This window comes from Clytia hemisphaerica, unplaced genomic scaffold (genome assembly GCF_902728285.1).
Source record: "Clytia hemisphaerica strain Z4C2 unplaced genomic scaffold, Clytia hemisphaerica genome assembly, whole genome shotgun sequence".
NCBI classification, from domain to species: Eukaryota; Metazoa; Cnidaria; class Hydrozoa; order Leptothecata; family Clytiidae; genus Clytia; species Clytia hemisphaerica.
Window position 1 is genome coordinate 543,433 of NW_027103430.1, and position 27,949 is coordinate 571,381.

The 27,949-nt window shown below is 36.6% G+C and overlaps 3 protein-coding genes across 4 annotated transcripts; 2 read left to right on the top strand and 1 right to left on the bottom strand.

Annotated features, from left to right (window-relative positions):
• LOC136797989 (alkylated DNA repair protein alkB homolog 8-like) lies at positions 1–27,847 on the bottom strand. Of its 2 annotated transcripts, XM_067054578.1 has the most exons (8): positions 27,263–27,847; positions 26,820–27,023; positions 26,506–26,576; positions 26,101–26,207; positions 25,404–25,910; positions 24,590–25,106; positions 22,800–22,841; positions 1–84 (listed from the first exon to the last, which is right to left on the bottom strand). In XM_067054578.1, the coding sequence occupies exons 1-7, from the start codon at positions 27,816–27,818 to the stop codon at positions 22,836–22,838; spliced, it is 1,968 nt and encodes a 655-aa protein (XP_066910679.1). In that variant the 5' UTR covers positions 27,819–27,847; the 3' UTR covers positions 1–84; positions 22,800–22,835. The 2 variants fall into 2 exon arrangements, with proteins under 2 accessions (XP_066910679.1, XP_066910678.1); XM_067054577.1 differs by lacking the exons at positions 1–84; positions 22,800–22,841 and having other exon boundaries at positions 24,505–25,106.
• On the top strand, positions 11,869–15,138 carry LOC136797987 (carbohydrate sulfotransferase 11-like). Its single transcript, XM_067054575.1, has 3 exons — positions 11,869–12,049; positions 13,735–13,772; positions 14,038–15,138. Exons 1-3 carry the CDS (start codon positions 11,914–11,916, stop codon positions 15,016–15,018), a joined length of 1,155 nt encoding a protein of 384 aa, XP_066910676.1. The 5' UTR covers positions 11,869–11,913; the 3' UTR covers positions 15,019–15,138.
• Positions 18,300–23,313, top strand: LOC136797991 (neural cell adhesion molecule L1-like). Its single transcript, XM_067054579.1, has 8 exons — positions 18,300–18,637; positions 19,056–19,355; positions 19,833–20,150; positions 20,432–20,557; positions 20,977–21,246; positions 21,665–21,822; positions 22,068–22,236; positions 22,885–23,313. Exons 1-8 carry the CDS (start codon positions 18,574–18,576, stop codon positions 22,971–22,973), a joined length of 1,494 nt encoding a protein of 497 aa, XP_066910680.1. The 5' UTR covers positions 18,300–18,573; the 3' UTR covers positions 22,974–23,313.
• Positions 27,848–27,949: the final 102 nt, after the last annotated feature.

Sequence of the window (27,949 nt, forward strand, 5' to 3'; positions counted from 1 at the left end):
TGAAGGTAAGCGGAATACCGAAGATAGCAGTCAACATGGTGAGTATTTTGGCACCGTCTGTTACTGGTAAATGGTGACCCCAGCCTTCGGAGAGAAAAAGTAAAATACAGTACATGTTAGTAAAATTATACTTAGCCATTGTTCCAAGAACATCAATATCATCGGAAAATAAAAGGATCTAAAACTATTTTTAATTCCAGGGAGAATACTCACTGAGCTAATTCATGTATACCGAGTTAATCGTTCTACATCTACAATTTGAGCTTTATTAACCTTTAGACCACGAGGGACGCGTGTATGCGTCCAAAACAAGCCAAAATAATGAGTCTCAGACTTGAGGCCATAACTCCTGACCACTTGATTTAAAGGGGCATAAACCGAATGCTTTTAGCAAGAGTATATAAATAGCTTTCTAGTGGTACCAAACCATCTTCTAAATCAAAAGCTACAAGCTCTTACGGCACTTTAAAGTTTTGAGTTTCAAAAAAATAATTAGAAAAATTTTAACTTTTTCAAAAAAACAGCGCGCACGAAGGGTTAAGCTCATTTGACGTCAATCGAAAATTCGATTATTGTTATTATTATTATCATACCGAGTTTATCGTTCTACATCTGCAATTTGATATATTAAATTGTCTATAAGTTTTTTACTTATACCATTTTATATATGGTGATAAAAAAAAAATTGAGGTTTAGTTAGCTCATTTGACGTCAATCAAAACTTCGATTATCAGCTGGTTTGAGAGAAGAGTGATATACCAGTGAAGGTATAGAGTCTATCACCATATTTATCCATGGAGGTATAAAGAAACAGGAGAAGTATGCTATTGTAACCATGCTCGCCCTACGATTAAAAAAATTACGAGGTATGCATGCTCATAATCTCATATATCGTGCATTTTTAATGAGCTCTTTTGTTGATAGGTGAAATCTTATTGGCTAACTTAAGTGTTGGAAATAAGATGAGACGAGATTCATTGTTTCTGACATTGGTGTAAGAAAATATTTGGACTAAAAAGGGCCTGTAAAATTTGCAATCCTTCATCAAATGACAAGATTTTTCGATCAACATTTTCTTCAAGGTGAACCCTATTGCTTAATACTTTCCTCCAAAATTCTCCAGCGACTTTTTGTCTACAAATTGGGTCTGAAATTGTGTGTGCTTGTAAAGAACTTTTTATTTTCTGGCTAGAGAAAATATATTTTCAAAATAAAATTTAATGGATGCCAAAATTGAACGCAAACTTATTTCGTGGAGCTAAATTTTGTTTTATTCTCGTATATTAGAAGGCTAGAAATCTTCGATGCTGATAGTAAGAATGTTCAGAACAGACTTGAGTTCTACTAAAAAGTCGTATTTCGTCGGGCGAGCCTAGAATTTCTTTTGATTTATTACATAAAAGAAATCAAAAGACTTTAACGACCAATTACCGACAAATTCATCTCCTGTCTTTCTTTATACCTCTATGATTTCCCTAACACCATGTCTGGAAGTGCTTGGGATTCGAACACAGTCCATTGTGGCACAAGTCTGTGATCGAAACCTACACACTACCAATCTTATACCGAGTTTGTCGTTCTACATCTGCAATTTGAGCTTTACTAACCTCATGACATACTAAGCTAAGGATAGACTCGGTATACATTCACTCACCATCTGGATAAGGCTATCACTGTGTCTCACTAACATTCTTCCGATTGGTAGTGTGAAGGTTTGGATCACAGACTTTACACTGCAATGGTCTGTGTTCGAATCCCAAGTACTTCCAGTCAGGGTGTTAGGGAAATATGGTGATAGAAACTCTCTACCTTCACTCGTGAGCTAACTCATGTTCTCCCATTGAAGATTAAAAATAATCACGTTCTATCAAAACAAGTGCTTTCAACTACTTTGACTCTTTCAGTACTAACCAGCTAAATTTCCTTCCTTTATGAAAGACTCTTTCGGCCGCCAGTTATTTTGATTCAGGACATAATTCAAAAAAAGAGAGACCTTGAAAAGAACTTTTCAACGAAAAATGACCCATTTTTACTTCAGCCAATAGCCGAGAAAATTGCATTTGAAATTGACGTATCGTGGTTTTGAAAAAGTCCTTAAATTTTACTTTCTCACAGTACTGAAGAAGTTAACAGTCTTACCAACAGTAGTCAGTGTGGAATACGTCAAAACAAAAGCCTGCACAAAATTCATGCCACGTCTTGGCATTCGGTAAATAGTATATGTCTCTTGCATGTCCGGTTTCAAAACACCAAAATAAAAAGCTCGAGTCATATTCGTCACAAAGTCATGAATCTCAGAAAACTTCAACTCGTGTTTTTGTCCGAAATGTTGGACGGCGGACACTGCGGTACGGTTCATGAGTTTGTTCACCATTCGAACACGGCGATTCTCAATATATTGCCCCTTCATCCGGACAGGTTTGAAACTAGTATTATCCTTATCCACAACATACAATAACCCTGATATACCCAACACACAAATGACAAATAGAATGAACTGCCATAGAAAACGAATACTCAAAGAACGAATTGTTGTTGCTTGCTTTCCTGTCATGGCTTACAACATAAATGAAAATTCTGTCAGAGTAAATTCTGTCTTGATACTTTTTTGGTATTCGTAATACCCCGTATATCTTATCAAATTTCCTTCTCTACATGTGTGCGTGCTCTCTTTCGCTTTGCATTACCGCAATGCACTCATCATGCTCTGATAGAAAGTCTCTCTCTTTTCATATAATGACTGCAGATGATAACAGATTAGAGAAATGTAATTACTTCGAAGATCTTAACCAGTGATAATGGATGCATCGCATTAACTTTGACATACTGTTTCATTAGTGGATGATTTATGACGCAGAGGAACAAGAGGTCAGGACCACCTAAGACTTTTTTCCTAGACGATGCTATCGTCCGTTAGAGGGATAGTAAACGTACGGGAAAACATGCACAGAATTTACAGCCGTAATGGGCGGTAGACGGAAAAATTGCAGTGGTAGAAATTGAAATACACACAGTAAACTTCCCCGTCGCTGTTTACTCCACCCCGTTCTTTGAACTCTGAGCTTTTCAAATTTATCACGCCTCTTTAATTATTCCCTTTTTAGTGATATTGTGTTATTTCCTGAAAGAAATTTCCAATTACCATAACTTTATAGGACTCCCAACTTTAATAGATTCAAAATATATCTAAAAAAGCTAGGAAATCGTACATTTCTAATTTCTATCGAATTGCTGTAAAATTTCAGTACATGAAACTTAATTATCCAAGGATAATAAATTCATTAGAGACCTATTGAAGTGCTAAAGCTAAAGGATGTTTTAGATCCATATCCATTTTGGTGACTTTCTGGAGCCTGGGTTGAAAGTGGAAAACTGGATGATGACTGGACTTTAGATTGTCTTGGACCATTTTAAGAGAGCTAATGGACTCAGAATGATGGAACACACCAAATTTTACTTTTTAAAAATCTTGTTTGTACTGGAAATGTGACTAGAAAAAGGTACAAAAAACTATTGCAATTGAATCAAGTTGCGATTTTGTGCTGGTTTAAAAGATATTCGTGAGTGTAATATTATCAAGTAAAAAAATTGAGAAAAAAAAGGAAAATGAAAATGAAAAATGAAGAAGAAAAAAATCAACTTTTTGTAGAAATGTGGTATAATTACAATTTTCACAGGAGTGACTCTTCAATCTTAGATCATCATCACTGTGAAAAAATTTTTCAAAAATATTCATTTAATCAAAAGATATCAAACAAAGTTTATTGCTGGTTGATCGACAAAAGGCTGTTTTTTTGTCTCCAGCTGCAAATTATTTTGAGACAGACTCTATAACAGCTGTTTATAATTTTCTTACGCACACGGTAAGCCTCTGACGACACTTGAAAATTAAACATCTGAGGAAAATAGTCCCCCCGCGGAAAATTCTACAACAAGAATCTTGTTGCACGCCAGAAAGTCAAAAAATGATGCAGCGCCCTATTCATAAACACAATGACGCAACTTTGTTGTCATTCCTAGTCCTATTAGACGAACGCAGTCCTTACGATTTCGAGATTGCATATTCGTCAGATTGTTATGTTTTCACATATCCCTTTAGAGCTTCAGCGTGGTGTGATGAAAACAATCACAATCTGATCTCAGTCTATTTTATAGATGATTCTACCAGACTTTTGAATTGAGCCGAAACTAAAGTAAAACTAAAGTGAAACTAAGAAGAGTTTCCGAAGAATGAAGGTAAACCATCAATGCACTCTATAAATAATGCAGACTTTAGGCAGAATTCTTTGGGGGAAATGAATCGTTTTTGAAGAAAGTAAAGAGGATTTTCATCTTGAATTTTTCATGAACACCCGTTTGTTATGAGTAAGTTTCAATAGGAAAGTTACAGTAACTTAACAGCAAAATCTCAGATGTTGCTAATATTGCCAATGAATAATATTTTACAGGATATACAGTGATATATAAGAAAGGCTTCAATTTTTAAATTTGGTTTGCGTTGTTAAGCACTGGTTTCTGAGACAAGGCTTTTGTTTAACGTCTAACTTTATATGGGGATGTATATTAAGCAGATATTCGACAAGAAAAATCGGATATCGAAAATTATTCAGTCGAGCTTGATGATATTCGACGAAGCGAAGCTGAGTCGAATATCATTAAAACGAGATTGAATAATTTCGATATCCGATTTTTCACGTCGAATATATGGTTTATCGTTCACCAATGAGCAGGAAACCCGGGGGGGGTGGGTACTAGGTTTGCGAGGTGACGGGTATGTCCGAGCCGAAAAGCGAAAATTGACCCTTTGAGAGACAAAATTTTGGTGATTTTGGGACCCTTTGAGAGACTTTTTCCAAAATTTTGGTCCATTTTTTTCAAATTTTGGTTTTATTGTCACCAAATTTTGGTCAAAATTTTTGGAAATCGTGACCCTTTGAGAGAGAAATTTTTGATTTTCGTGATTTTGGGACCCTTTCAGAGACTTACTTTTGAATTTGTACCCCTTTGAGAGACTTTTGAGGAATGAGAAAAAAAGGTACCCTTATGGCTCGCACATACCCGGCACCCATTTTGCCTAAGTACCCCCCCGGGGCAGGAAAGCATTTTAATTTTCCAAAATTCCAAAATTTTCTACTTTTTCCCTAAATTTTCCAAAAAAGGCACCCTACGAGGGACTGATTTTTCTATTTTGGTGTTTTTGCGACCCTACCTGGGACTCGTGGAGGTTGAAAAAGGTACCCTGACCAGCGGAGCATCCCCGTAACCCATTTTGCCCTAGTACCCCCCCCCCCCCGGGGTGGACGATAAGAGGAAATATCCTCTGCTGGTATTCCTTTCAGTGTTTGGAATGCAGCCCATGCGTATTTAGTCATCTTTGTAATAGGAAGTTGAATAATCTACAGCGGAAAAGACCAAGAAACTGGTTGGTTGAAAAATTGATTATAAGTAGGTCAGCTCAGAAGCTGTAGCCAGTTGCCCAGGCATTTATACTATTGAGCTAAGAGCCCAATCTAACCCAGATTGGAATCTTCACCCTTTCTCGAATAAGAAAAAGTGGAGCCTTAATACCGCCGCTTTTAGAATGACGGCTGGATATAGTATTTTTCGCTATTTTCACGCAGCATATCGTACTTACGGCTAACTATCCAAAAGTTCGCTAAACAAACAACCGACGCACCAAAATGACAAAAACTCGGATAGTGTTGCTGTACAGCCACTTTGGAATAAACCATAACTAAACTTGTACATAATCCACGAAAGACTTTTGCAGCCAGCTTTTCGCAAGCAGTTTGTTATTCAAATTATTCGAAAATTTCATCTTTCGCTCGAATGTTGAGTGAACTTTTGGTAAGTTAGCAGTAAGTACGGAACGAACTTTTATACGGTACGAAGTTTCAATCCAGCATTTGTGTAAAAACCACGCAAGTCACGTGTTTCGGATAGGAAAAAAAAATGGCTTCTTTTTCAGTTCAAGAGTGTTATCTCTACAACACCTGCTGACCCCGAGAATGTAGGTGAAATTTGAATCAGACCTGAAAGATGTAGATTTGAATTTTAAAAACCATTGAGTGTTTTCAACGAAATTTTGAAGTCCCAAAATCCTTTCCCAGGGGTTAGTTTCATTACTTTTGATAGATAGGTTAATTTATAACCCCAGAATGTAGGTTTGGTTTTATGACTTTAAATCTAGTAATAGTAAAATGTTGATATTTTTTCAATTTGATTAATTATAACAGCAAATTTTAGAAGTATTTTGTGCCAAAACAATTTCTAAAGAGCTTTTTGTTATTCTCAAGATTTTTTCGCTTTTTAACCCCCAGAATGTAGGTGGAAAGATTCGGTTGTTGGAGAATGGAATTTCAGTATTCACCGGAAATCTTTGTTCTCTAAGTGAAATTTATGCTTTAGAAATATATTCTGACAAAGATTTAACAAAGATATTAATTTCATCGTGCTACCATAGTATAAGAAAGCCGCGGCTGGAATATGTACCACATTGTCTTTTCAGTTAATTGCTGTTCCATCTCTGTCTCCGAGCTTTATAAGAACATCAAGATGATCAGTTTGTTATTGGTAGATAGTTTTTGAAATTTTTCTCTTATTTTCCTTCACAAAAAGTTTTTTTGTTGCTAGATATTCTTGAATCTGTACCCAATAGAACACTTGAACTAATTTCGGACATTTTTTAGGGGTATTTTGTGGAAGCATCGTTTTTCGCTAAAATTGAAATTATAAGAACTATATTCAAGATGACAACTTTCCTGTCAGTTTAAATGATAAATTTTGAAGGTGCTGGCTTGAAATTTTCACAGTGTTATCTTGATGTAGTATCATTGATTTCTAAAGAGATTTCACTGAAATATTGCGAAGGCATTTCGAGGCACCTCATTAATTTTTGAGTTCTTTCAGCCCAGCCATTTTGTGCTTGTTTCAATTTCTTAGTGTTGATTTTTCCGTTACATTGATTTTATAATGCAAGTGTATTATCAAGAGCATATCATTAATGTCTAAAACGCACTGAGAAGTAATTATTAACGACAAACCAATAAAATTTACCATTAAAGATGCTACATTACTGATTTCTTGATCAACAAATAGTCAAATACGACAGAGATAGAATAACAGAAATTCAGATGTTATCATTCCAACTATGGTGCTACAAATGAGGAAAAGTAAAAGAAGGACGAAAAGAAGAGACAAGAATGTTGTTTTTATTTTGTAGGTTTAAAATTTTGTGCTGAAATATGTGAATAATGTAACAACACCCCTGCCTCACAGCCCCGCTGGAACCATTTCCCACAACGGACAAAATTTTCTTACTAAAGTCCCAATGGGGATAAAAATTCTATAAGTCGGATAGTATCAAATCAACTTCGATTCAGATTAACATATCAAAAAAATTAATTTAAGCTAAAATTTAATCAAAGAATTATTATTTAATGCCTAGCAATAATGAGTAGTATGCAACAGTATGCCCTCAAACAACTTTTTTTGAAGTTGAACTATCATTAGGGCTACAATGCTAAAAAATGAGAAACCTATATTCTCGGGGTCAGGTGCTGTAGCCACTTTTGGGGCACTAAGCTCAATGGTTTATACCTAGTAAACAGCTGCTCTCCTGAAAAGTGGCCGTTAAAAGACCCGGGGGTACTAGGTTTGCGAGGTGTCGGGTATGTCCGTGCCGAAAATCGAAAATTGACCCTTTGAGAGACAAAATTTTGGTGATTTTGGGACCCTTTGAGAGACTTTTTCCTAAATTTAGGTCCATTTTTTCCAAATTTTGGTTTGATTTTCACCAAATTTTGGTCAAAATTCTTGGAAATCGTGACCCTTTGAGAGAGAAATTTTTGATTTTTGTGATTTTGGGACCCTTTCAGAGACTAACTTTTGAATTTGTACCCCTTTGAGAGACTTTTGAGGAATGAGAAAAGGTACCCTTATGGCTCGCACATACCCGGCACCCATTTTGCCTAAGTACCCCCCCCCCCGGGTTAAAAGAGCGAGGAATCCCAGAAATATACTAGGAAATGAAGTTAAGACGTTCTGACACCATGTTAACTGAGGTAATTTATTTTTCTTTTCTTTTCTTCAATAGTTCGACCGGGCTGTGAGACAGGGGTCTCACAGCCCCGGTGGAACTATTGAAATCTCAATGGGGATACAAATTACATTGTTTCAAGATGGGGTGGTTTTGTAGTGCAATTTTTAAACATTTAATTTCGAGTGGGGATGAAATCAGAGTCAATTTACAAGTGCGACTAAAATTCTGGTTTTTTTCCTACCGGGGACGAAATTTTAACAAAATTTTCCAGTGGGGCTGGGGTCCCAATCAAGACTGTAGTGTTTAGTAGTGTAGTTAGTTTAAAATAAGAATCATCCTTATTGAAAGTCTTTTTTCTTTTGTTGCCATCCTACTCAAAAACCCTCCAGGGTATATCATTGTTAATTTGAAATCCAATTAATAGTTTTTGCACTGATGAATCAAGTGAGATGTAATGATAAAAACTTTTTAATAAGTATTAGATGGTTGTCAATAAGTTTATCTTGTTTTGTATGTTATGTCTTTATGCTGATGTTGATGATGCTGGATTTTAAATGTAAGTTTTGTTCTTTGCTTTTGAACCAGAATTTTTATTCTGTACCAGAGTGTATATTTCACGTATAACGTAGCATAGTAATACTGTCGTTTTGTATTATAAGATTTCCATCTCCGCACTAACACAGGAAAAAAATTTCAAGGTTGGAAATTCAATATTTTTGGGTTGGAAATTTTGGTTTTATATTTGAAGGTTGGAAATTTGAGCGATTACCTTAAGCTGATTTGGAAAACGTAAATTACCCATAGGTTTTGTAGAATAAACCAATGCCCTTGAAAAGTCAAGTGAAAAAAACCCATGTAGAAATGACAATTTTCCAAGGCTGGTTGGTAAACATGACTTTTTGGGTGGGAAATTTTTATTTTCCAAACAGTTTGGGAATAGACCTTTTTTCAAAGAGGCCACCCTGTTGAATAATTATGTAGTCCAGCAGAAAAACAATGATAAAACCATGCATAATTATTACAATATGTATGATACAGTAATTATGTATGGCTCTATCATTGTTTTTATGGTTGGACTACATAATTATTCAACAGGACGTCCTCTTTGAAAAAAGGTCTATTGAAAAAAAGGTCAAAAATCGATGTGAAAATACATATTTTTGTAAATTTGATACCTCGGGTTGAAAAACTAGACTTTTTGGGTCGGAAATTTGTGTTTCTCCCAAACAGTTTAGAAAACGTTAAAAATCCATGTGGATATTACATTTTTGTGAAATTGAGACTCTTCCTTGGAAAACTAGACTTTTTGGATTGGAAATTTGTGTTTCTCCAAACAGTTTGGAAAACGGTAAAAATCCATGTGGAAATTACGTTTTTTTAACCATTTTCTGCGCATGTTTTTTGAGAAAACCACAAGCGATTTTTCGCTCAAAACTGTTTTGATGTATAGCTAACCTACATATTAGGCTATAATGTGAGCAGTCAAGCTGTAAGTTTCCGTCAGGTGAGGCGTCCCTTTGGAGCGGCCTCGGTCAATCGCAGTGAGTTTGCACAGTGAAGCACATAGGGTACTTGTGTCATAGTTTCAAATAGTGCCCTGCTGAGCTGTGTGAGTGATCTAAGATCAACCACGTTTCTGTGCGAACAATAACGAGAGATTGACCGGGAGCCATCGAGCCTAGGCTAGCGAGTGACTGTTCACAAAAACAAAAACCCTTGTTTAAGATCTCTTTTTCCACATCTCTGCCATCACTTTTTGGATTTTGGCTTTTTTCAACCTGAATTTTCGAAAATTCCAACCTTGTTTAGCTTGGATTTTGGCTTTTTTCCAACTGAATTTAAAAAAATTCCAACCTTGTTAAATTTGGATTTTGGCTTTTTTCAACCTGGATTTATGAAAATTTCAAGCAATGGAAAATGCAAAATTTCCAACCTTGGAGTATGTCCCACATTTCCAGGTTGGATTTTTCATTGGATTTTATCTTTTTTCCAACTAAGAAAACTTGAAATTTCCAACCTTGGAAATCGAAATTTTTTTCCTGTGTAAGATTCCTTTGCCACTTTTCTAGCGGAAGAAGACCAGGTAGTTGAAAAATGAGTTTCGGAACGTTAGGCAGTTTCGTGAATAAGTACAAGATTTTCAATACCTTTAGAAACAAATCCTTTCCAATCTCATGCCGGTTATCCCGGGAAAAATAGCGGAAAGATTCCGGAAAAGTGACAAGAATCTTAGTGCGGAAATGGGAATCTTATACAAAATACGGTACAAAGCGACGAGTGTCTGTAGATATCGGGTTGTTTACAGATAACAGAATTCTAACCATTCTAGTATTTTAATTTAGCTTTTAAAGTGCAGCTCAATCAGGGAGCTTGAAGGTCTAACGGTCTTACTCACCATTTCCGTATATACATAAAGTTTATCGATATTATTTGTCAAAACATAAAATGACATCAATAAACAAACTTGACATTACATCGAGAAAACGAAGGAGATTTCTCAAAATAACGTTTTTATGGTACCTTATTTGGTTAATTTAAACACTCCATCGTTGTTGAACTTTTTTGATTTACCATATCATGTGTCATTTCGGATTTAAAGTAACAGAGTTTTGTAGATGTAGAAACGTAGAAAGTTTTTACAAATTAAGAGATTTCACATCATAACTATGTTGTATTTTGCTCCAGATGTTGTAGAAAGTCTTATCGTAATTCATTCAGTTGTATGTTCTAGTGCGTTTATTTAGAAAGTATGTTTGGGTTTCGTGTATTGAGATATCCTTTAGGTCGAACTTAAGTCATCGTTTTTGTTGATGAAGTTGCATAAAACAAATGCATTATGCTTACTGCTCAGCCATTTTTATGCGTCACGAGAAACGCTTGCCTCCTTTTGAAAATATTGCTATGGTGATCGATTCCCAGAGGACTTTATTAGAAGTTTACTCTATTGTCAAAATTATACTTAAAGACTTAAAGGATATAGTGATCTTGGTAATGGTTTCCAAACGAGGCGTCGGTTGCATTCAAAATGATGGCTTTTTCATTTCGAGGTTTTCATTAGTCGCGAGACATTTGGATGTAAATATTAGTATGGGGCCGTCCACATAGTACGTACGCACTAAGGGGGGGAGTCTTCTCAAAAGCGTATGTTTGCGTACAGGGGGAGGGGAGGGGTATCAAGGAAAAGAAAAAGTTTCTTGATAAACATTGAGTTTCATGTATGAAATAAAGGTCCGAACCAAACGATTTGAATTCGATATTTTCTTCAACTGAGGGGGGGGGGTGAATGAAAAAGTACGTACTAACGTACTAACCAGAGGGGGTATAGCCATTTGCAGGGGGGGGGGTACTCGATTTTCGACATTTTAGTGCGTACGTACTATATCAAAATATGTTTAGATTCAAACCAAAATTACTTTATCCACGCTTCTCTTCAAAATATCATTAAGACAGGCAGGTATTTTTAACAGTGAAAAAGTACCCTGGTTTTCTTGAGGAGCCACAGATGATAAAAATATATTGGGATTTCTTTATAAAAGGCAACATCGATAAGCCATTTTACAACCATGTCTCTCTCTTAACGATCAGCTATTTTATCTTGTGGCTAGATTTTTTTCCACCTCAAATCTTTTATTGTGTTCCCATTTTTAGGGAAAGATTTGAGTGTTTTGCGCCCTATTCTTTGTAATAGAACTTTGAATTCGCCTACCGCCGGTCTCTAGATTGTTTTCATACAATTTTATGTCCAATGATAAAGGCCACCCTATGAGGCTCACCCATCAGTGAAACACCGAAACCCCTTTTATGTTATCCTTTTATTTTCATATTATAGAGTTTGACGAGAATACACATAGCGGTGAGAGACAGTGAGAAAAATGCTAGATCACCATGGAGGAGGAAACTCTAAATTACAGAGACTTTTCTTGGTGCTTCTCGGTGGGGTGATTGTTTTGTTGGCATTAGAAGGATTGTCGATGGTCAGAAGTGAAGCAAGGTGTACTATACAACAAGGTAGGAGAATGTTCTTTTGATCTACACACCCCCTTCTCACGGACCTACTGGGACCCCTTGTCACTGGAAAAATTGGCCAAAATATCATCCCGGGTGGAGAATTGTTCTCTAATATTGGCATCCGCTGAAAATAATCAATTGGTATATTATGCTATTTTTTCCATTCCCACTGAATTTTCTGGCTTGAAAACAATAGAATTCAAATCCCCAGCTATAAAAAAATATGGGAATATCAATTCCCATCGTCCTCAGGCCCTTTAAGTGGATTTCTTTTCGGAAAAAAAGTTGATTCTACTAACCATTTTTGAAACATCATTACTCTTTCAAAAAAAATTATTTTCAAAATTGTTTTTCAACTTCATGACGAGAAAAGATAGAATTTTAATATGGTTACAATGATACCCATCAAGTCGGTGAAAAATTTACATAGAACTTCATTAATGTGGAAAAAATCGCTAAAAAATACATAAAATGGCGCCTCCGCGGGATACGGTGTTGAGCTTTTCACCTCAACTTTTGTACACGAGTACTTCAAGCAGGTGGCTATTCGAAACTACCTCAATAGTGAAAGATATATTTGTAGTCTTTTCTCTATGCAAGAAAGAATTACCAAAACTTCAGTATTTTCACTTGAGTTCAAAGTTCAAGCCGTATTTTAACTATATTGCACAATGAAACCCTCCACTACAGAGGTACTTTCAATATACTTGCTCTCCTCCCTACTGCCTTGGAAAATAAAAATCACGAATTTCCAATTTTGTATCGCGCGGAATGTAGGAAAAACATAGTTTCTCCAAGAAAATACTCAAAAAAAGGAAGGTACAGGCCAATGGGTAAACCTGTTTGTTAAAAATGGTTGATTGACAAGTAGATTCTTACGCAATAAGCCAGTAATCAAATTTATAAAGAAGACGCACTTCTTTCGTTCTTTTGAGCATAAACCAATTAGCTCTCTCTCTTATTTTTTTCTTAAAAGAATGTTTACAAGAATAAGATTTCGTTTATTAAATAATCTTTTAAAAGTGTTGATTGATGCGTGAGGCTTTCTCATTGAACATACAACTCTGTCGGTGTTTTTTTAGACTGTACCAGAGAGATCTTAGAAAAGAGGGAAAAGACAATTTTCGTTTCAGAACCACTTAAAGGGCCTGAGTCTGTTATTTTTACCCCCACTGGCTGAAAATGTGTATCTACCCCTATTACTTTGAAACAGCCATGTCTCATATCGACACAAATTCAAGTCCAAGTTCAATCTGTATTTAGAACCAGTTGCACCTCTTTTTGATCTTACTGATGGACATTTGTGCGAATCATTAAATCATAAAAAAAGCGGACAGCGAGGGACTGGGTTCGAGGTTAATCCGAGTGGGAAATGAGTTTCTGTATTTCGGCCAAAAGAATAAAATGAAATAGGATTTGAAGAGCAAATTTAGTGCTTACGTCAAACTAGCACACTAGCCCTTTAAGTAACTACCGATGTCGGCATTTGTATGTATTTCAGAAAATAAAGTTAAATGTGATGGTAAATTCTCTTGTCGCTCATGTTGGCATATGCCGACATCTGGTAAATAGGTCGAACCTTCTTTTTTCCTGACAAATAGGTCGAACCTTAAAAAATACGCACGTCATTAAAGGGCTTTTACATTTGAAAATGACCACCGATGTCTTCATTGCTTTCATTTCAGTTCCAGTTGTGATACAACAAGGAGATAGGCGGGAAAAGGTAAATTCTTGATTTGTATCAGCGTTCCCAATTTCAACTTTTATTTAAAAGCTGTTTCTATTTAGTACAAACTACGCAGCAGTCGAGGTTATAATGAAAGATTATTGTGGAAATTTGTCCTAAGAAGTGCACAGTGTAAAAAATCTCAGCCAAGCCCGCTATCCCGAAGTTTTAAGCTCGTTTCGACAAACACTTATTACCATTTTAAGCTAGTCTGATCCAAATTATTTAAATTCCCGAACTCATATCAAAATTTTCTTATCAGGTTCCAAGAGAGTTTGATCTTCCAGACACTCATTCTGAACGACGTCTAAAAACAACAAAAACCACAAGAAAAACTGTCCCAACGACTGAAGCCAAAACAACAGCTGAACCTGTGACAGATGAAAACATAGCTACAGACACACCAGCACCAGTTATCGATCAGAATCGCCAAACACAACTCCAGCGTCAACAACATTTGAAAGAGTTTTGCCAAAACAATCGAAGATTACGGACGGAAAAGTTCAAAATCCGAGATTTCCATTTCATATATAGCGACAAAGCGTCCGCTCTATATTGTTATATCCCAAAAGTGGCTTGCACTAATTGGAAAAAGGTGTTCCAAGTGATGGATGGGAATTATGAAACTCCTTTAGATATCAAGGGTAAAGAAAAAGTTCATTATTTAAAGTTCAATACTTTTGAGAAAACGAATTTAACTGAAATCGAGTGGCGTCGAAATTTGTATTATTCTTTCTTGTTCATACGGCACCCCTTTGAAAGGGTTTTATCAGCATACAGAAATAAGTTTCAAGATCCCTACAACGAACAGTACCAACGTGTGTACGGCTCACGTGTTTTACGTCTGTTCCGTAAGAACCTTACGGAAGCCGAGTACAAAGCCGGGAAGAACGTCACTTTCCGAGAATTCGCCGATTATGTTATCCGAGTTCATACGAAACGAGAATTTGTAAACGAGCATTGGGACACGATGCATAATTTATGCCACCCTTGTCGTGTGAAGTATGATTATATTGGCTCAATGGACTCACTTATCGAAGACTCGGAGACGGTTCTAAAAGAGATTGGTTGGTATAATCGAGTCAAATTTCCCGCCAAAGCAACGGATAAATACAAGAATAAATTACCCACTTTGATGAAGCAATATTTTTCACAATTACCGAGAAATGTGACAATGAAGCTGTATAAAATTTATGAAGCTGATTTTAAAGCTTTTGGATACTCGGCCGATGAATATCTGTAGGGATTAACAAATTATAGTTCAGTTTTTAATGCACATCTTAGATACTTTATTTTATTCCTTTAAGATATTTAGAGATTAGAAATTTCGAAAGCATTACAAAGAATTTACTCCACACAGAAATGGATGGTTGTAGTGATTGAGCCGATGATAACATGTATAACAGTTTATATCAGAACCTTTGTGCAACTTTAAGCCTATTATAAATTTGCTTTTATATCTATTCAACATCAAAATCTAAGAGTAAATGAGATTTTTGGTATATTTTCTCAGTTTTCTTACTGTTCCGATGAAACACCTTAAATCTCTCCGCTTCTCACAGACTGGAGCCGTTTATAATCTATGTAATACAGTAATATTTTGTTATCATCAATGGAACCTCCAACTAGCGGACACTATTCGGAGAATAGAGTTAGTGTCCGCTATTTGGAGGTGTCCGACTAGTCTGACCGTCAATGTCCGCGGAAAGAGGAAAAGCAGGGTTTCGGCCATTTCGTGCCAAAAAACTTTGTCGGCTAATTGGAGGGTCCGTTAATTGAGTGCCCGCCTTTTGGAGTTTTTTTTATGAGGATTTGACTAGGAAATAGCCGGGGAAAATAGAATTGTCCTATTAGAGTGCCCGTTAATTGGAGGTTTTACTAATACGAGATGATATCAGTTTGCATAAAACTACATTTCGTCACTAACATTATTTATTTTGCTCATGTCTGAAGTAGTCATCTAGCATGCTAGAGCATACATTTAGTGGAAAACTATTTCTTAAGTCTCGCTCACGTCGTCGAAAAATGTGCGTGACTATGTTTTACGAAAGAGAGCGTAAATTAATAATCAATTTATACAAACATAAGTATTTGTTATGTTTTACAAAACGATAGAATAAGTTCTTCGAATATTTCTTCAATCTTGTAGATGGCGTCTTACGTGATCACTAAGAGAATTTCTGAAGTGAAATTATTTTTCAAGCACCAAAATAACAACTAGACAATATCATCCGTAAAGCCTTCTTGGTGATGTAGAAAAACATAGCGATAGTGATGAACCATTCAGACGATAGAAACTCAGCTTTGCCCTTTTTTGCGTAAGACCCTCGCAGAATCCTTTTGAAAAAAGCTTGGAAAATAAAACAAATATCAACGGATCAAGATGGCAGAAGGAGAAAAACTTTATCAAAAAGCTGGTTTTGAGGAGCATCTGTCTTCTCATTTGCTCCTCCTAGATAAATTTCGTTTCAGTAAATAAACCAAGATGCTTTACTACAGACGATAGAAACTCCTAAAACATATATTTACCTTATTTGGAGAGGATGCTTCGATTGTTAGTAAGAATATAATTTGTGGTACACCCCTGTCTCCGATTTTCAGCCAATGAAACTTGAGCATGAGTTTGATAAGGATGCACTGGCGACACAGGGTTGATTTATTCAAATGCAAGTAAAATCCTTGAGGGTAGACGATGCTATCGTCCGTTAGAGGAGAGTCAGTAAACGTGGCAAAATATATATGCGCCGAGTCGGGGCGTCAGGGTGGTTTACGGGAAACACTGTAAACACCTCCGCCACTGCTTACTCCGCCTTGGAATAACCACCATTTTCAAATTTATCCCGCTTCCTAAATTATTCCCATTTTTAGTGATCTTGAGGGGAACTTTTTTAGAAATGTTTCTTTGAGCACGATCGAAAAAAGGAATAGGTCAAATTCGGGGTACGTCATATGAAAGAAATTCATAACCAACAATAACATTTTTAGAGTTGTTGTCCGTTACGTAAAGAACAGTATCCAGTGAAACATCCTCAAAAAAGATCATTGCTCATTTAGGAGGGTTGATTGTTCATTCAAATTGAAACCACCATCATGATTACTTGCGGTTTGAAAAGAAATATCAACTATTCAATATCCATATAAATAATACTCGATATAATATGTTATACACCTCACCCAGCTAATTTTGCAAAACAAGATACGAAAATTTGCAAAAGAAAAAATATCTACTAGGGCATGCTGAGTAACGTAGAATGTCTGTATTAGTTTGAGTTTATCGACCCAGTAATATTTTCGTATTGGAAGTTTATCGTGGCTTGGATCACGAGATTCAGGTTTTGCTAACGTATTCTCGCGACCCAAAGCCACGAAAAACTTCCAATTTGTCTAATTCCTGCTATATTATGCACTCCCTACATTTGTAAAACAATGATTAATGATAAAGTCCTGGAAAATCACAGTAGTAGAATCTATATTCATGAGACCTGTACTATAATGTATGTGTGTATAATTATGCATCATTCCAGTTTGCAGAGTGTGGAACGTTTGCTCGAGATCTCGATGCACAACTCGGAGAAAGTCGCAAAATTAGAGGTTTTCAGGTACAAGTTCAGACGGTTTTTTAACCTCAAGTGCACAGTTCAGATATTTTTTCCTCAAGTGCAGCTAATTTTAGCAATTTTTTTGCCTTTATGGGCGAATTTTCGAGGTATAGGTGCACCTTGTCTAGACCAAAATATATCAGGTGCGTTCTTCCAGTGCGGAACTTGGTATTTCCGAATTTTTCTCGAGTGCAACCTTGCCATACTCTCTAAACTGGATCATGATTTGCAGAATCGTACACTACGCGAGGCAATGTCTTAATTGCAAGTTTTTAATGTGTTTACAAATGCTTCTCTCTTCTAAAAAGTTTCCAATAGTGGAATCGTCCACGAGACAAAGTCTAAGATCCAAGCTAAAAGCTGTTGAAAAAGCCTGAAAAGCATAGTATACGCTATACATTACGCTATACCTACATAGCTAAGGTTTGCTGCTCTTTATTTTTCATTTCGATCTTCATAAAAACTATCTAAAAGGCAAGAATTGAACTAAGTGCACAGTTATTCGACTATCCAAATGGACTGCTGCTAGACTGTGTTGCGTCTGCATTGTTTACTCAGGTTGGGAATCTCAGTTCTGTGGAGAATATAGACAATATGAACGCAAAGGTTGGTATTGAACTAAATCTCATCCTACTCAAGTTTATGACACTTCTAATAAATAGAAACATTTGACTAATGTTCGAAAGCCTAAATAATTCAATACCAACATTCCAGTTTCGGCCAAATTGACCTGATTTCGAAAGAATGACCGTTTTGTATGAATCATAAAAAGTCATTCAATGCCATCTATAACAAAATGCATGAATTATGCAAAAAGTAATAAATAAATTAAAGCACGGGAACAGACCGCATGGTAGGGTTACATTTTTTCATTGCGAAATTGTTTTAAAGAATTGAAAAACATGTTATTTTCCGATTGAGAGGTACGAACAATGGAATGACTTTATATGGTGTTGAAGGAATTCAGTTCCCGAAGAATTTCATTACGTTATAAAAATGAAGGGATGATCAAATTTGTGATCAGTTTTGCACAAGCATCGATTCGTCAGCTTCAAGTCTTATGTTACAACGAATTTCATGTTTGATGCAAACCAACCGATTTGAGTCGTAATTTTTTTTCATTTTCAATAAAACAACAGGATTGTGTCGTATTTATTTTTGAGTATTACATCTTTTTGGATTTATTAAGAAGAAGAACAATGGAGTTTTTGAGTTCGATTTTCTTTTTGGTGTTACTCAACACATGTAAAGCAATGCCCAAAGGTAAGCGTAAATTTTTTTTCAAAAACTCGAAACCGGAAAATTGGCTTCAGCATAAACCCTACCTTTGTCAGGAGAGATTTTTTTCTTTTTTATAAAACAGCCTAAAGCCGGTTTTCCGTCGATTATTTTTTCGCGCAGAATGAATTTTTCTTGAGATTAATTTTCATCTTGAGGTTATTCTGAAAAAGGTATTCAAACGTTATATTTTCAGCGTAGCACTAGACTAGAAAAGTAATGGTTTTATTTTCATTTTGCGCGCGATTCTTTTATCCCAGATGACGTCAAAATTATATACTGCGCACGCATATCGGCCGAAAAATTTACCCCGCGCGGACGCTTTAGCCAGTACTCAGTAGTACTGCTTATGGAGTAAGAACATATTGAACGAATGAAATAATGAGCATTTTCTTTTTCACAGCCAACGTGACGGCAGAAACAAACAAAACAATGAGCATTATATCACTCCAACAATCAACCAATCAGCGATTAGTATGCAACGTTAAAGGCCTCCCCATCAACAAATCCTTCAAACTATCATGGTACAAAGGAAACGAAGCCTTATCAAAGGAGACTTTCAATAACACGAAGAATGAGCACCAATTTCAGCATGAATTGGGAAAGGGGCCTGAGGCGAGTGGAGCATATCGATGTGAAGTTCGAGATGGGGAGGGAAGCATTTTGAGCAGTGATAGTGTCATCATTCAAAGAGATTCACCTTGTAAGTATGGGTGATCTTGTTTTCTTTTGCCTGAGCTGAAGTTGTAGGCTGTACACTGCACTGAAAATCAAAATAAACGAACTGTATAACTTGCCGTTCGATACACAAGAGTCACAACAGTTGTGCGGTTTACTAAGTTGAAAACTTAAACATTTCCACAAACCTTCAAAAAGGCTTCATTGATTGTTTCACCGTACTGAACGTGCAGAAAGCTTTTTGAAAAATGTTGGAAAAGTAAAAAACAATAACACCGACACATTAAGTGCTTACCACCTTTTTACCAAAAAGTGAGATTGAAGCATTGAAAATTGTTTTGCAAAAAGAACTAGTTAGTGCATTCATTTTTGGGGTGAAGAGTTTTGCCTGCAACGTCACTTTTTTTGGCCATAACAAGTTTCAAATTCCACATGAGGTTACGCCCGGCTACGGATTCAAGGGTTGGCCTCCAACTAATATTACTTATTTTTCTTTTTCCAGATTTGACGATCAAAGAGAGTGCTACGATTCCTGTCATGAACATCCGTACCAACGAAACGAAACAGACACCGTTCATCATTGAATGCGCCGTATCGTCATTCCCACGTGCTAACGTCACCTTTACACGTCTCGGCGAACTACTGAACAACACCAACCCTCGTGTGGAGGTGACGGTGACTGAAGACGGGGATACGGTTACATACACATTGACGCTCTCTAGCGTAACTTTCACGGATGCAGCGGAATATTTTTGCAGAGCTTCGAATAGAAAACAAGGACAGCCACAGAAAATGAAAGTTGGGGTCATTCATTTAGCTGGTGAGTTTAATGAAATCTATGAAAGTACTAATAATGCTTAAGGGTTCAAACAATTGCCTAGTGGTCTAAAGCATCTGTTTCATAAACTATGGGGGAGGGGGGTCTAGGTTCGATTACTCGCTTTTCGTGCTTCTTTCATTGAGAACTGGTTGGATGGACCAAATCAAAATAATCGAAAAGGGTCCTCGCCCCTTTTATCTACTCAATCTCAACATAAAAATAGTAGCGTGGAATAGAAATGGATAGAATTTTTAATGAGCAATCTTTTCTTTTCTTCATAGGACAAGAGTGTTCGAACAATTTGATCGAAGCATCCAAACAATTGAAATGTCCAAACCAAGAGAAATGTATCTCCACAACATTGTGTGGTAAAACATCTCATGAACAATGCAAACTTTATCGGTGTGGTAAGCGAGCTCTTTGAAATAAATATTATTCTCAGTCGAAGGTCTAGTTGACTCTCTCTAATTCGACGTTCTACTATTTGACACGCTACATAACTTGATACTATTGAAAGCCACCGTCAAACTCTCAGAAATTCTCATAAACGAAACTCTACTATTTGATACGCTCTCTTATTCGATGAAAATCCAATTCCCTTTGAACATCGAATTAGAGAGTGTCAACTGTAGTTAAAAACTTGAGCTAACTGCTTTACTTTACGGAAAAAACTAACAAAGACAAACTTTACCAACATTTTGATTCGATGTGAATCAATCAATCAACATCCTAGGGATTTTTAGTGCTTGCCCTTGAACAGCAAAGACAGATTTACCAAATGTTTTACGAATGAAAAGTTCAATTTAGTTTCATTTTCATTCATCAGAGCGTCCGAGCACACCACAAGAAGCCAAAGTCGTTCGATGTACTCACAACGCCGTCGAGTTACAATGGTCACCAGACGAGCGCGCCAATAAATATATCATTCACGTCTTCTCGTCTTACGGCGACAACTACGTCTTACCAACCAACGTTAATCGTATCGTTGAGAACGGCTTGCGTTCGAACCAGGAGTACACGTTCATTGTTGAAGCTATGAATGACTTTGCTATCAGTGATGCTACCAATGTTTTGAAATGCAAAACTAGACGAATGGGTGAGTAGATCACTCTAACTTTAACTTCGAGATTACACTCTCATCTTATCTCATTTTTGATACTCATGAAGTAATGTTTACTACGGAAACACCCTGGTTTAATTTAAGTAATAGCTAACTTCAAACAATTTCACTCTTGCCAAAATTTCACCACTAAAGCCACAAATAGCGTGTGTCTATAGAAAACATTGCACCGTGAGTATCATGAAAATTGTAGTCACGCAGTAACATTCACTTTCAACCGTTGGATTGGACACATGTATTTTTAAATGCCTAATTGAAAAAAAAGATAGCTTCATCTTTTCCGATCTGTAAGAGTAGATGGTAAATCTTTGCCAATGAGTATAAATCTAATGAACGAATAAAGGAACGTATAAGTAACGAATGAGAGTTTTCAATAATCTGTTCTCTTTGACAGAGCCTCCATCACGTGTACTGAACACCAAGGTAGATCGAAACAATGAAAACGAGGTCGTGTTGAGATGGGATTTACCGAGAGATGATGGTATGAAGGCGGCTGAAACGGAAGTCATCGGTGAACTGCAATATGAAGTCAAATATTGTCCACAACAAAAGGTGAGAAGGTCTTTTTCTTCCTTACTAAGGCTGACTTAAATAGGAGTCTACCGCTTTGGAAAAGTTTACAAGGTCTTAACCTTAACAGGCATTCAATGAGAATTTAAAATGAGTATTAGACTTTGCTTCAAGCTGACAACATTACCACCAGACTTCTTCAGAAATGAAAAAAGAACTTTAAAAATGTTTAAAATATCAAAGTGAGGATGACTACTACTTAATCTGACTCTCCTTCTAATTGACAGGTCGGTCAAGATTTATTACAAGAGTGTAAGAACGTCACAACAAAAGAGACGTCACTATCACTTCCGTTGGATGTCAATGTTGACGTCGTCTACAAATTCACCGTCATCCCTATCAACGGCGGTGGCGTCAAGGGAGAAGCACATACTACAATTCAAGTCATCCCAACAAGTAAGTGTCTTCACACTTCAGTTCATTTATTCCCTTCCATGTTTCATTATTTTCAATTTCATATTACTTCCTTAGAAAATCTAGATGCGTACGCATATTTTTGATTCTTAATAAGACCTAATTTAAGCTTCTTTCTTTTGCATTCTGAATTCTTGAACGATCTATTGTCGCTGTCCAAACCAATAACGTTTAGGCGAAGGCTAGAGTCGAATCTCCAACGTAGTAAGATTTGAAGCCACTTATTTCCTACATATGTTGCGCGGCCCACATGGTTTCATACATACAAATAGTGGTTTGGAAATAACATTTCCCAGCAGAATTAAAAAATTGTGTAAAGCACGAAAACAAAAAAAAGTGGTAGGTTCAATCCGTCATCTGAAATGCAGCACAAATTTCAAGACAAAACTTTTGCTTGCCCGAGATAAGTTGAAGACTCGCCTCTAGCTTTTGGTTCGAAACTCAATGGTCCTGACTGTAATGTAGTGACAAGAATCTCATCAACACAATCTTAGGCACAATATTCTAATATCTGAAAAAAATAGCTAATAACTGAAAAGACTAACCTTGAACTTCGATTTTTGGTCTTTCGGCTACACCAATCAAGTCTAGAGAGAAATGGATTAAACAATTCTTCATTTTCTTTTTCAGACGATTCAAGAATCTTGAAGATGGTGCCATCTGTGATCTTAGCATGTTTGATTGTCTCTTTACTGCTGACGTCAAAAGAGTTCCTTTAGTATGAACACCGAGAGGGAGTTAAAGAGAAACAGTCAACAGAGGTGGAGGGAGAGAAAGCTGATGTACAAGCGAGGATGTGCATATATGCTAAGAAGATAGCAGAGTTTTGAGCTTTCAAATGACGAGATAAATTAGTCTTACATTAATCTAATGATGACGTTTATATCAAATTTTGAACGATTTGAATCACGATGTTTGAGAAATTTATACGTTTTAGATATTTTGCTACTACTGGAGTAGCTAGAAGTTTTTGAGTAGAAAAAACTGATTTTTTTGTATATTATGAAACGATTATTGACCATTTTGAAACATTTCTAAAGTGTTAAAAATAACAAAGAACGATTTTGAAGTCTTCAAAAATTATCTTGTGTCTTTTTTCATATTAAAATACCCAATTTCTGAAGTTGCTCTTTGATCAAAATTACAAAAAAATACAAAATGACTTGACTTACAAAAAATATAACATAACGTGTTTCTGGGGAAAATGGTAGGAACAACTGAATTTCCACACTAGTATATAAGACTTTTGAGAATTTTGGTCTACAGAATACATATTAGTAAGGTTAAGTATCGATAGATAAATCACGACGACGTACGAATTTTCTCTAGCCTTCATTCGTGCCATGCTAGACTTACCCCGTAATGAAATCAACTTTGCTTCCAGAACGAATTTCCGATTGATTTTCCGTTCTAGAAGCAAAGCGGATATAATACACGGGATAAGTCTAGCTTGCTTTCCGATCAGCCTGTAAAAAAGTGCCGTGGGTTGAATGAAGGCTAGAGAAAATTCGTCCGTCGTCGTGATTTATCTATCGATACTTAACCTCACTATTATTCACAGTAGAACAGTTAAAACGTAGTAAGTCAGCGTTTTAACTCTAAAAATAGAAATTACCTAGTCTGCAAGGAAAATGACTCACTTAAACTTCCGAAAATCAAAGATAAAACAGCTCGAAGCCGATCGGTTAAAATTAAACGTTATTTACTTCCCCCGTATTGGGCTTTTCCTGAAAATGTTAGATGGGGGGAATAATTCTCCGGGGGGTCCTTGCTCTGCTTGGGGGTAATTTTCTCCAGGGGGTCAAACAGGGGGGTCAGTGTACCAGAAGGTGGCATGTATCCTGGGGTGGGTGGGTGTTTCCGAATTTCCGAAAAAAGTTTTCCCGATTTCCCGATTTTTGGAAAAATGTTTACCCGATTTTCCGATTTTTTCCAGGTAGTACCCAGTAGTAAATGGGGGTACTTCAGGGGTGGGTGGGTGACAAGTTTTGAAAAATACCTTGTAGTACACATACATGCCGCCTTCTAGTACACTGACCTGGGTCAAATCATGCTTGTTCGGGGGGTAAAAGACCATAGATTTATAAAGCCCGAAGCGCTAGATGTCGTGCTTTGACTGAAAAATGTGTCGTGGTTAGGTAGGAAATCCTACCTAGGTCACGTGACATTACAATAGAGTTTCAGCGCTTGACCAATCAGAAGCTTCGCGTAAATTTCCAAAAAATGTTATATTCTACGCCCCATATTTTTTCTGGAAGAACCCATTCCGGTTACACATCATTCCGGTATTTCCACCTCAAAAACAAAACAAGATTGCTGCGGATCAAGAAGATACCTTTTGTAAAACAATACACCAATTTCCACAGTCCAAGTACAAATCTCTCACTTCAACGTTGGGGAGTTGACGGCACAATGTCTCCAGTTCACCTCTTTTGAAGACATGGTAAAAACGATGAAAGACGTGTTCCTCTTGGGAAGGGTTAATATTCTTCAAATGCCAGGGCACTAATAAATCTTGCTGTTGAAAAGTATTTCGACCTTCTGCTACTTGGATGTATTGTTTATCGTTCGATTCCTTTGAATCAGAATATTTATTTGTCTCTAAATCTAGAGCTTCTAGTTTTTCATTATCAATAGAATAGCTAGGGTTTAATATTTTTGTTCCGTCAGTACCTAATAAGACACCTTCATTTTCTTCCTCGGTATCTTGCTCGAGTGCCCATACGTAGACAAGGATTAAGCCTCCGACGCGTGTGATTCGAACAAGCTCTTGTATAGCTTCCAATCGACGTTGCTCTGTAGACAGGTGATGAATGACCGCGATGCAAATACAACCATCGAAACAAGATGACCTGAAAGAAATAGGTAGTTCATTCTTGAAATCACAATAGTCAAAGCAAAGTATTCTACAATTTATTGATGAACTGATTTTGCGCTGATTGACGGAAAAAGCTGTTTTTATACTTGACGGTAATTCGTACCTACTCTTTGCTATAGACTAATTCTGTGTCTCGCTAGTACTAGCTTCCATTCCAACACATAGGAAACAAAAGACTGGCGAAAAAGGTGCCAAACCCTAACAAACCATTCATCGTGGTTAACTTTGCTAAGGTAGTAGTACCCTTTCTACAGGACAATATTTTACTGACCTGTATGGTAAAGTCAAGCAATCGGACACCATGATTTGATGTCCTCGTTCTTCGCAAATGCTTGCCAAGTTCACACTTCGATCCGATCCCATCATCATCAACTGGTTATTGACGCCCAAATATTTCCCATTACCACACCCAACATCTGCTACGATACTTCCGTTCGGTAAATTACACAAAAACTTCTTGACACGTGGCCAAGGGGAATGACGCGTGTCACTAAAATGTTCTGCGATTTCGTCATAAACCTTGTAAACAAGTTCATCTTCGAGGGAACTAGCCTCATTTTGAGACAAAGGTACAGGCCATGTTTTCTTGGTGACGTCATCGTTCTGCGAATCGCATTTTGTTGGAAACGCACATCGACATTCACCGCGTAATATTTTGCGGAACGTCAATGATATCCGTATACCACGTTCGCGCATCGTTAAATGTTTTGCGTTTTCATCTTCGGTATTTTGGGTAGGATCTTTACAAAATACAATATCGTGCTTCCGAGGTGTTATTCTATGAGGTAAGAAGTCAAAGCACATCAAATATCTTTTCAAGGTTTATAAAACAACCAGCCCAAATTCAAAATAATGACCTTGAGACAATAGCGTAGAAAACCTTTCTTAGAATAAGAAGAAATACACGATATGAAATAACAAAGTATAACATAACTACAAAGAAATCTCGTTTTTGGTCATTCTCTTACCCATGAGACCACAAATATCTGGACTCTCCTTTCATTGCAAGCAAACTTCGCCGTGCAAGAAAAACTGACTTCGTTCGTCCTTCTGGATTTGTAAAGTCCATCGCTACCTGAACGTGAAATGAAATCATAAGGTATAATAAGATGAATAAAGTAAAATATTTTGTGCGTCCAACCAAACCTATATATATATATAAATAATACGGTATAATATAATTTATAAGTAGGCTAACGCATGGCATTCAAGTGTCTCGAAAAGGTCCCTCGGGAAATAACTATGTACACTAAAAACTTGTTTTGGGGAATCAACTGGGTTCAACATGGCAAGATATCACAACTTTTCTAAAGAGAGGAATATTCAGGTTGATAAGCAAAACAAAGGGATATGTGAAAAAAACGATAATTTACCAGTGAATTTAGTGTGAGCGAAAATATTCCATCTTCGAAGGCGGAATGGGTGTCCACATGTGCCGGAATACCTGAAGAAATGAACATGTTTTGTTAAAAGTCAATCCGTCACGGAATTGTATATGTCTGCAGCCAAATCTTTTTACCTTATCGGATATCAAGGATATCTACAAAACATAAAGCGAGACCGTTCGTCAAAACCTCAAAACTGGCAATTACTACTGATATAATATTGAACATGTATTCATCAGAAACTCTTGATTCTTTGTTAAATACAATAACATAAAACATTCTCATCTATTGCAAAAATAGACCTTGTCCAGGTCGATATTGGTTTATGGTGAGTTGATCAGGAATTTCGTGTATGAGACCATCAGTCAGCATCTTGTCCAGTAATTGTTGGCAGATTCGTGGTATCCCTTCATCCATCGGTTTCTCTTTATCAATATTGTTGCTTCCATAAAGGAATTTATAGCCGTAATGCAAAACACTGCGATGTTTAAGCACATTTTCACCGGCTGGAAGAAAAGAAAATTTAAAACGTAAAAAGTTGAAATAATAAGCAAAAATGTACCAATCAAATCAATATCCGTCGATTCTACAAATTATAGACGTGGTTTTTCAAAAGTATAAGCTCAGATAAGAGCATGGTGATTTAAGGGTTGCTTGGACAAAAAATCAAACTTGAAAAACAACACGACAAATATGAGTGAAATGAGAGTAGATTTAGCAGAATCTGAATCACGTTTGATTTTACCTTCTTGGTCACAACATTGCCGGTGAAAGAAATCGAATAAGTCTTTTTCATATTCTTCATCAATGAATTCTCGATAGATCTCCAATCCCTCAATCAGCCCTTCACCTACATCTTCGTCTGGATAGCTCTCGTTCTCAGCACTCTTTCTCAAGAAGTGCAAGTCAGGTGTATCTAAATACTGGAAGTAAAGGGGAACGCTTGTTGGTTGTTTCACGTTATCACAATTGTTTAGAATGTGACCTTCGAGTGCATTGACAGCTTTTTCAGCGCAAACGATCGACTGCATTTGTACCAACGCAAAGGATTTCTTCGGTAACATTACCAGATCAGCCACAACTCCGTAAGACGTGAAAAGTTCCAACAGATTTTCTCGTGTTTGACCACACAACATACCGCCATTGCCGATGAACAAACAAACCGAGGGCGTGGACGTTATATTTAGGCCCTCGAACTCTTTCAATAGATTGGTTGCTTTCTTATGATATTTCTTCGCATTACGCTGTTTTTGCTTCAGCTGACTTTTCGACGATTTCTCTTTGCCAGTCTCCATTGTCATAATTATCAATGTATTTTTTAATTTTTAATCTTCTAAAATGGAAAAGAAATTTAGAGTTAAAATTAGCAAAAGTGTAAGAAGAGGTTATTTGGTAACACTGTAATAATATTTAAAGTTATGAGAGTTCCATT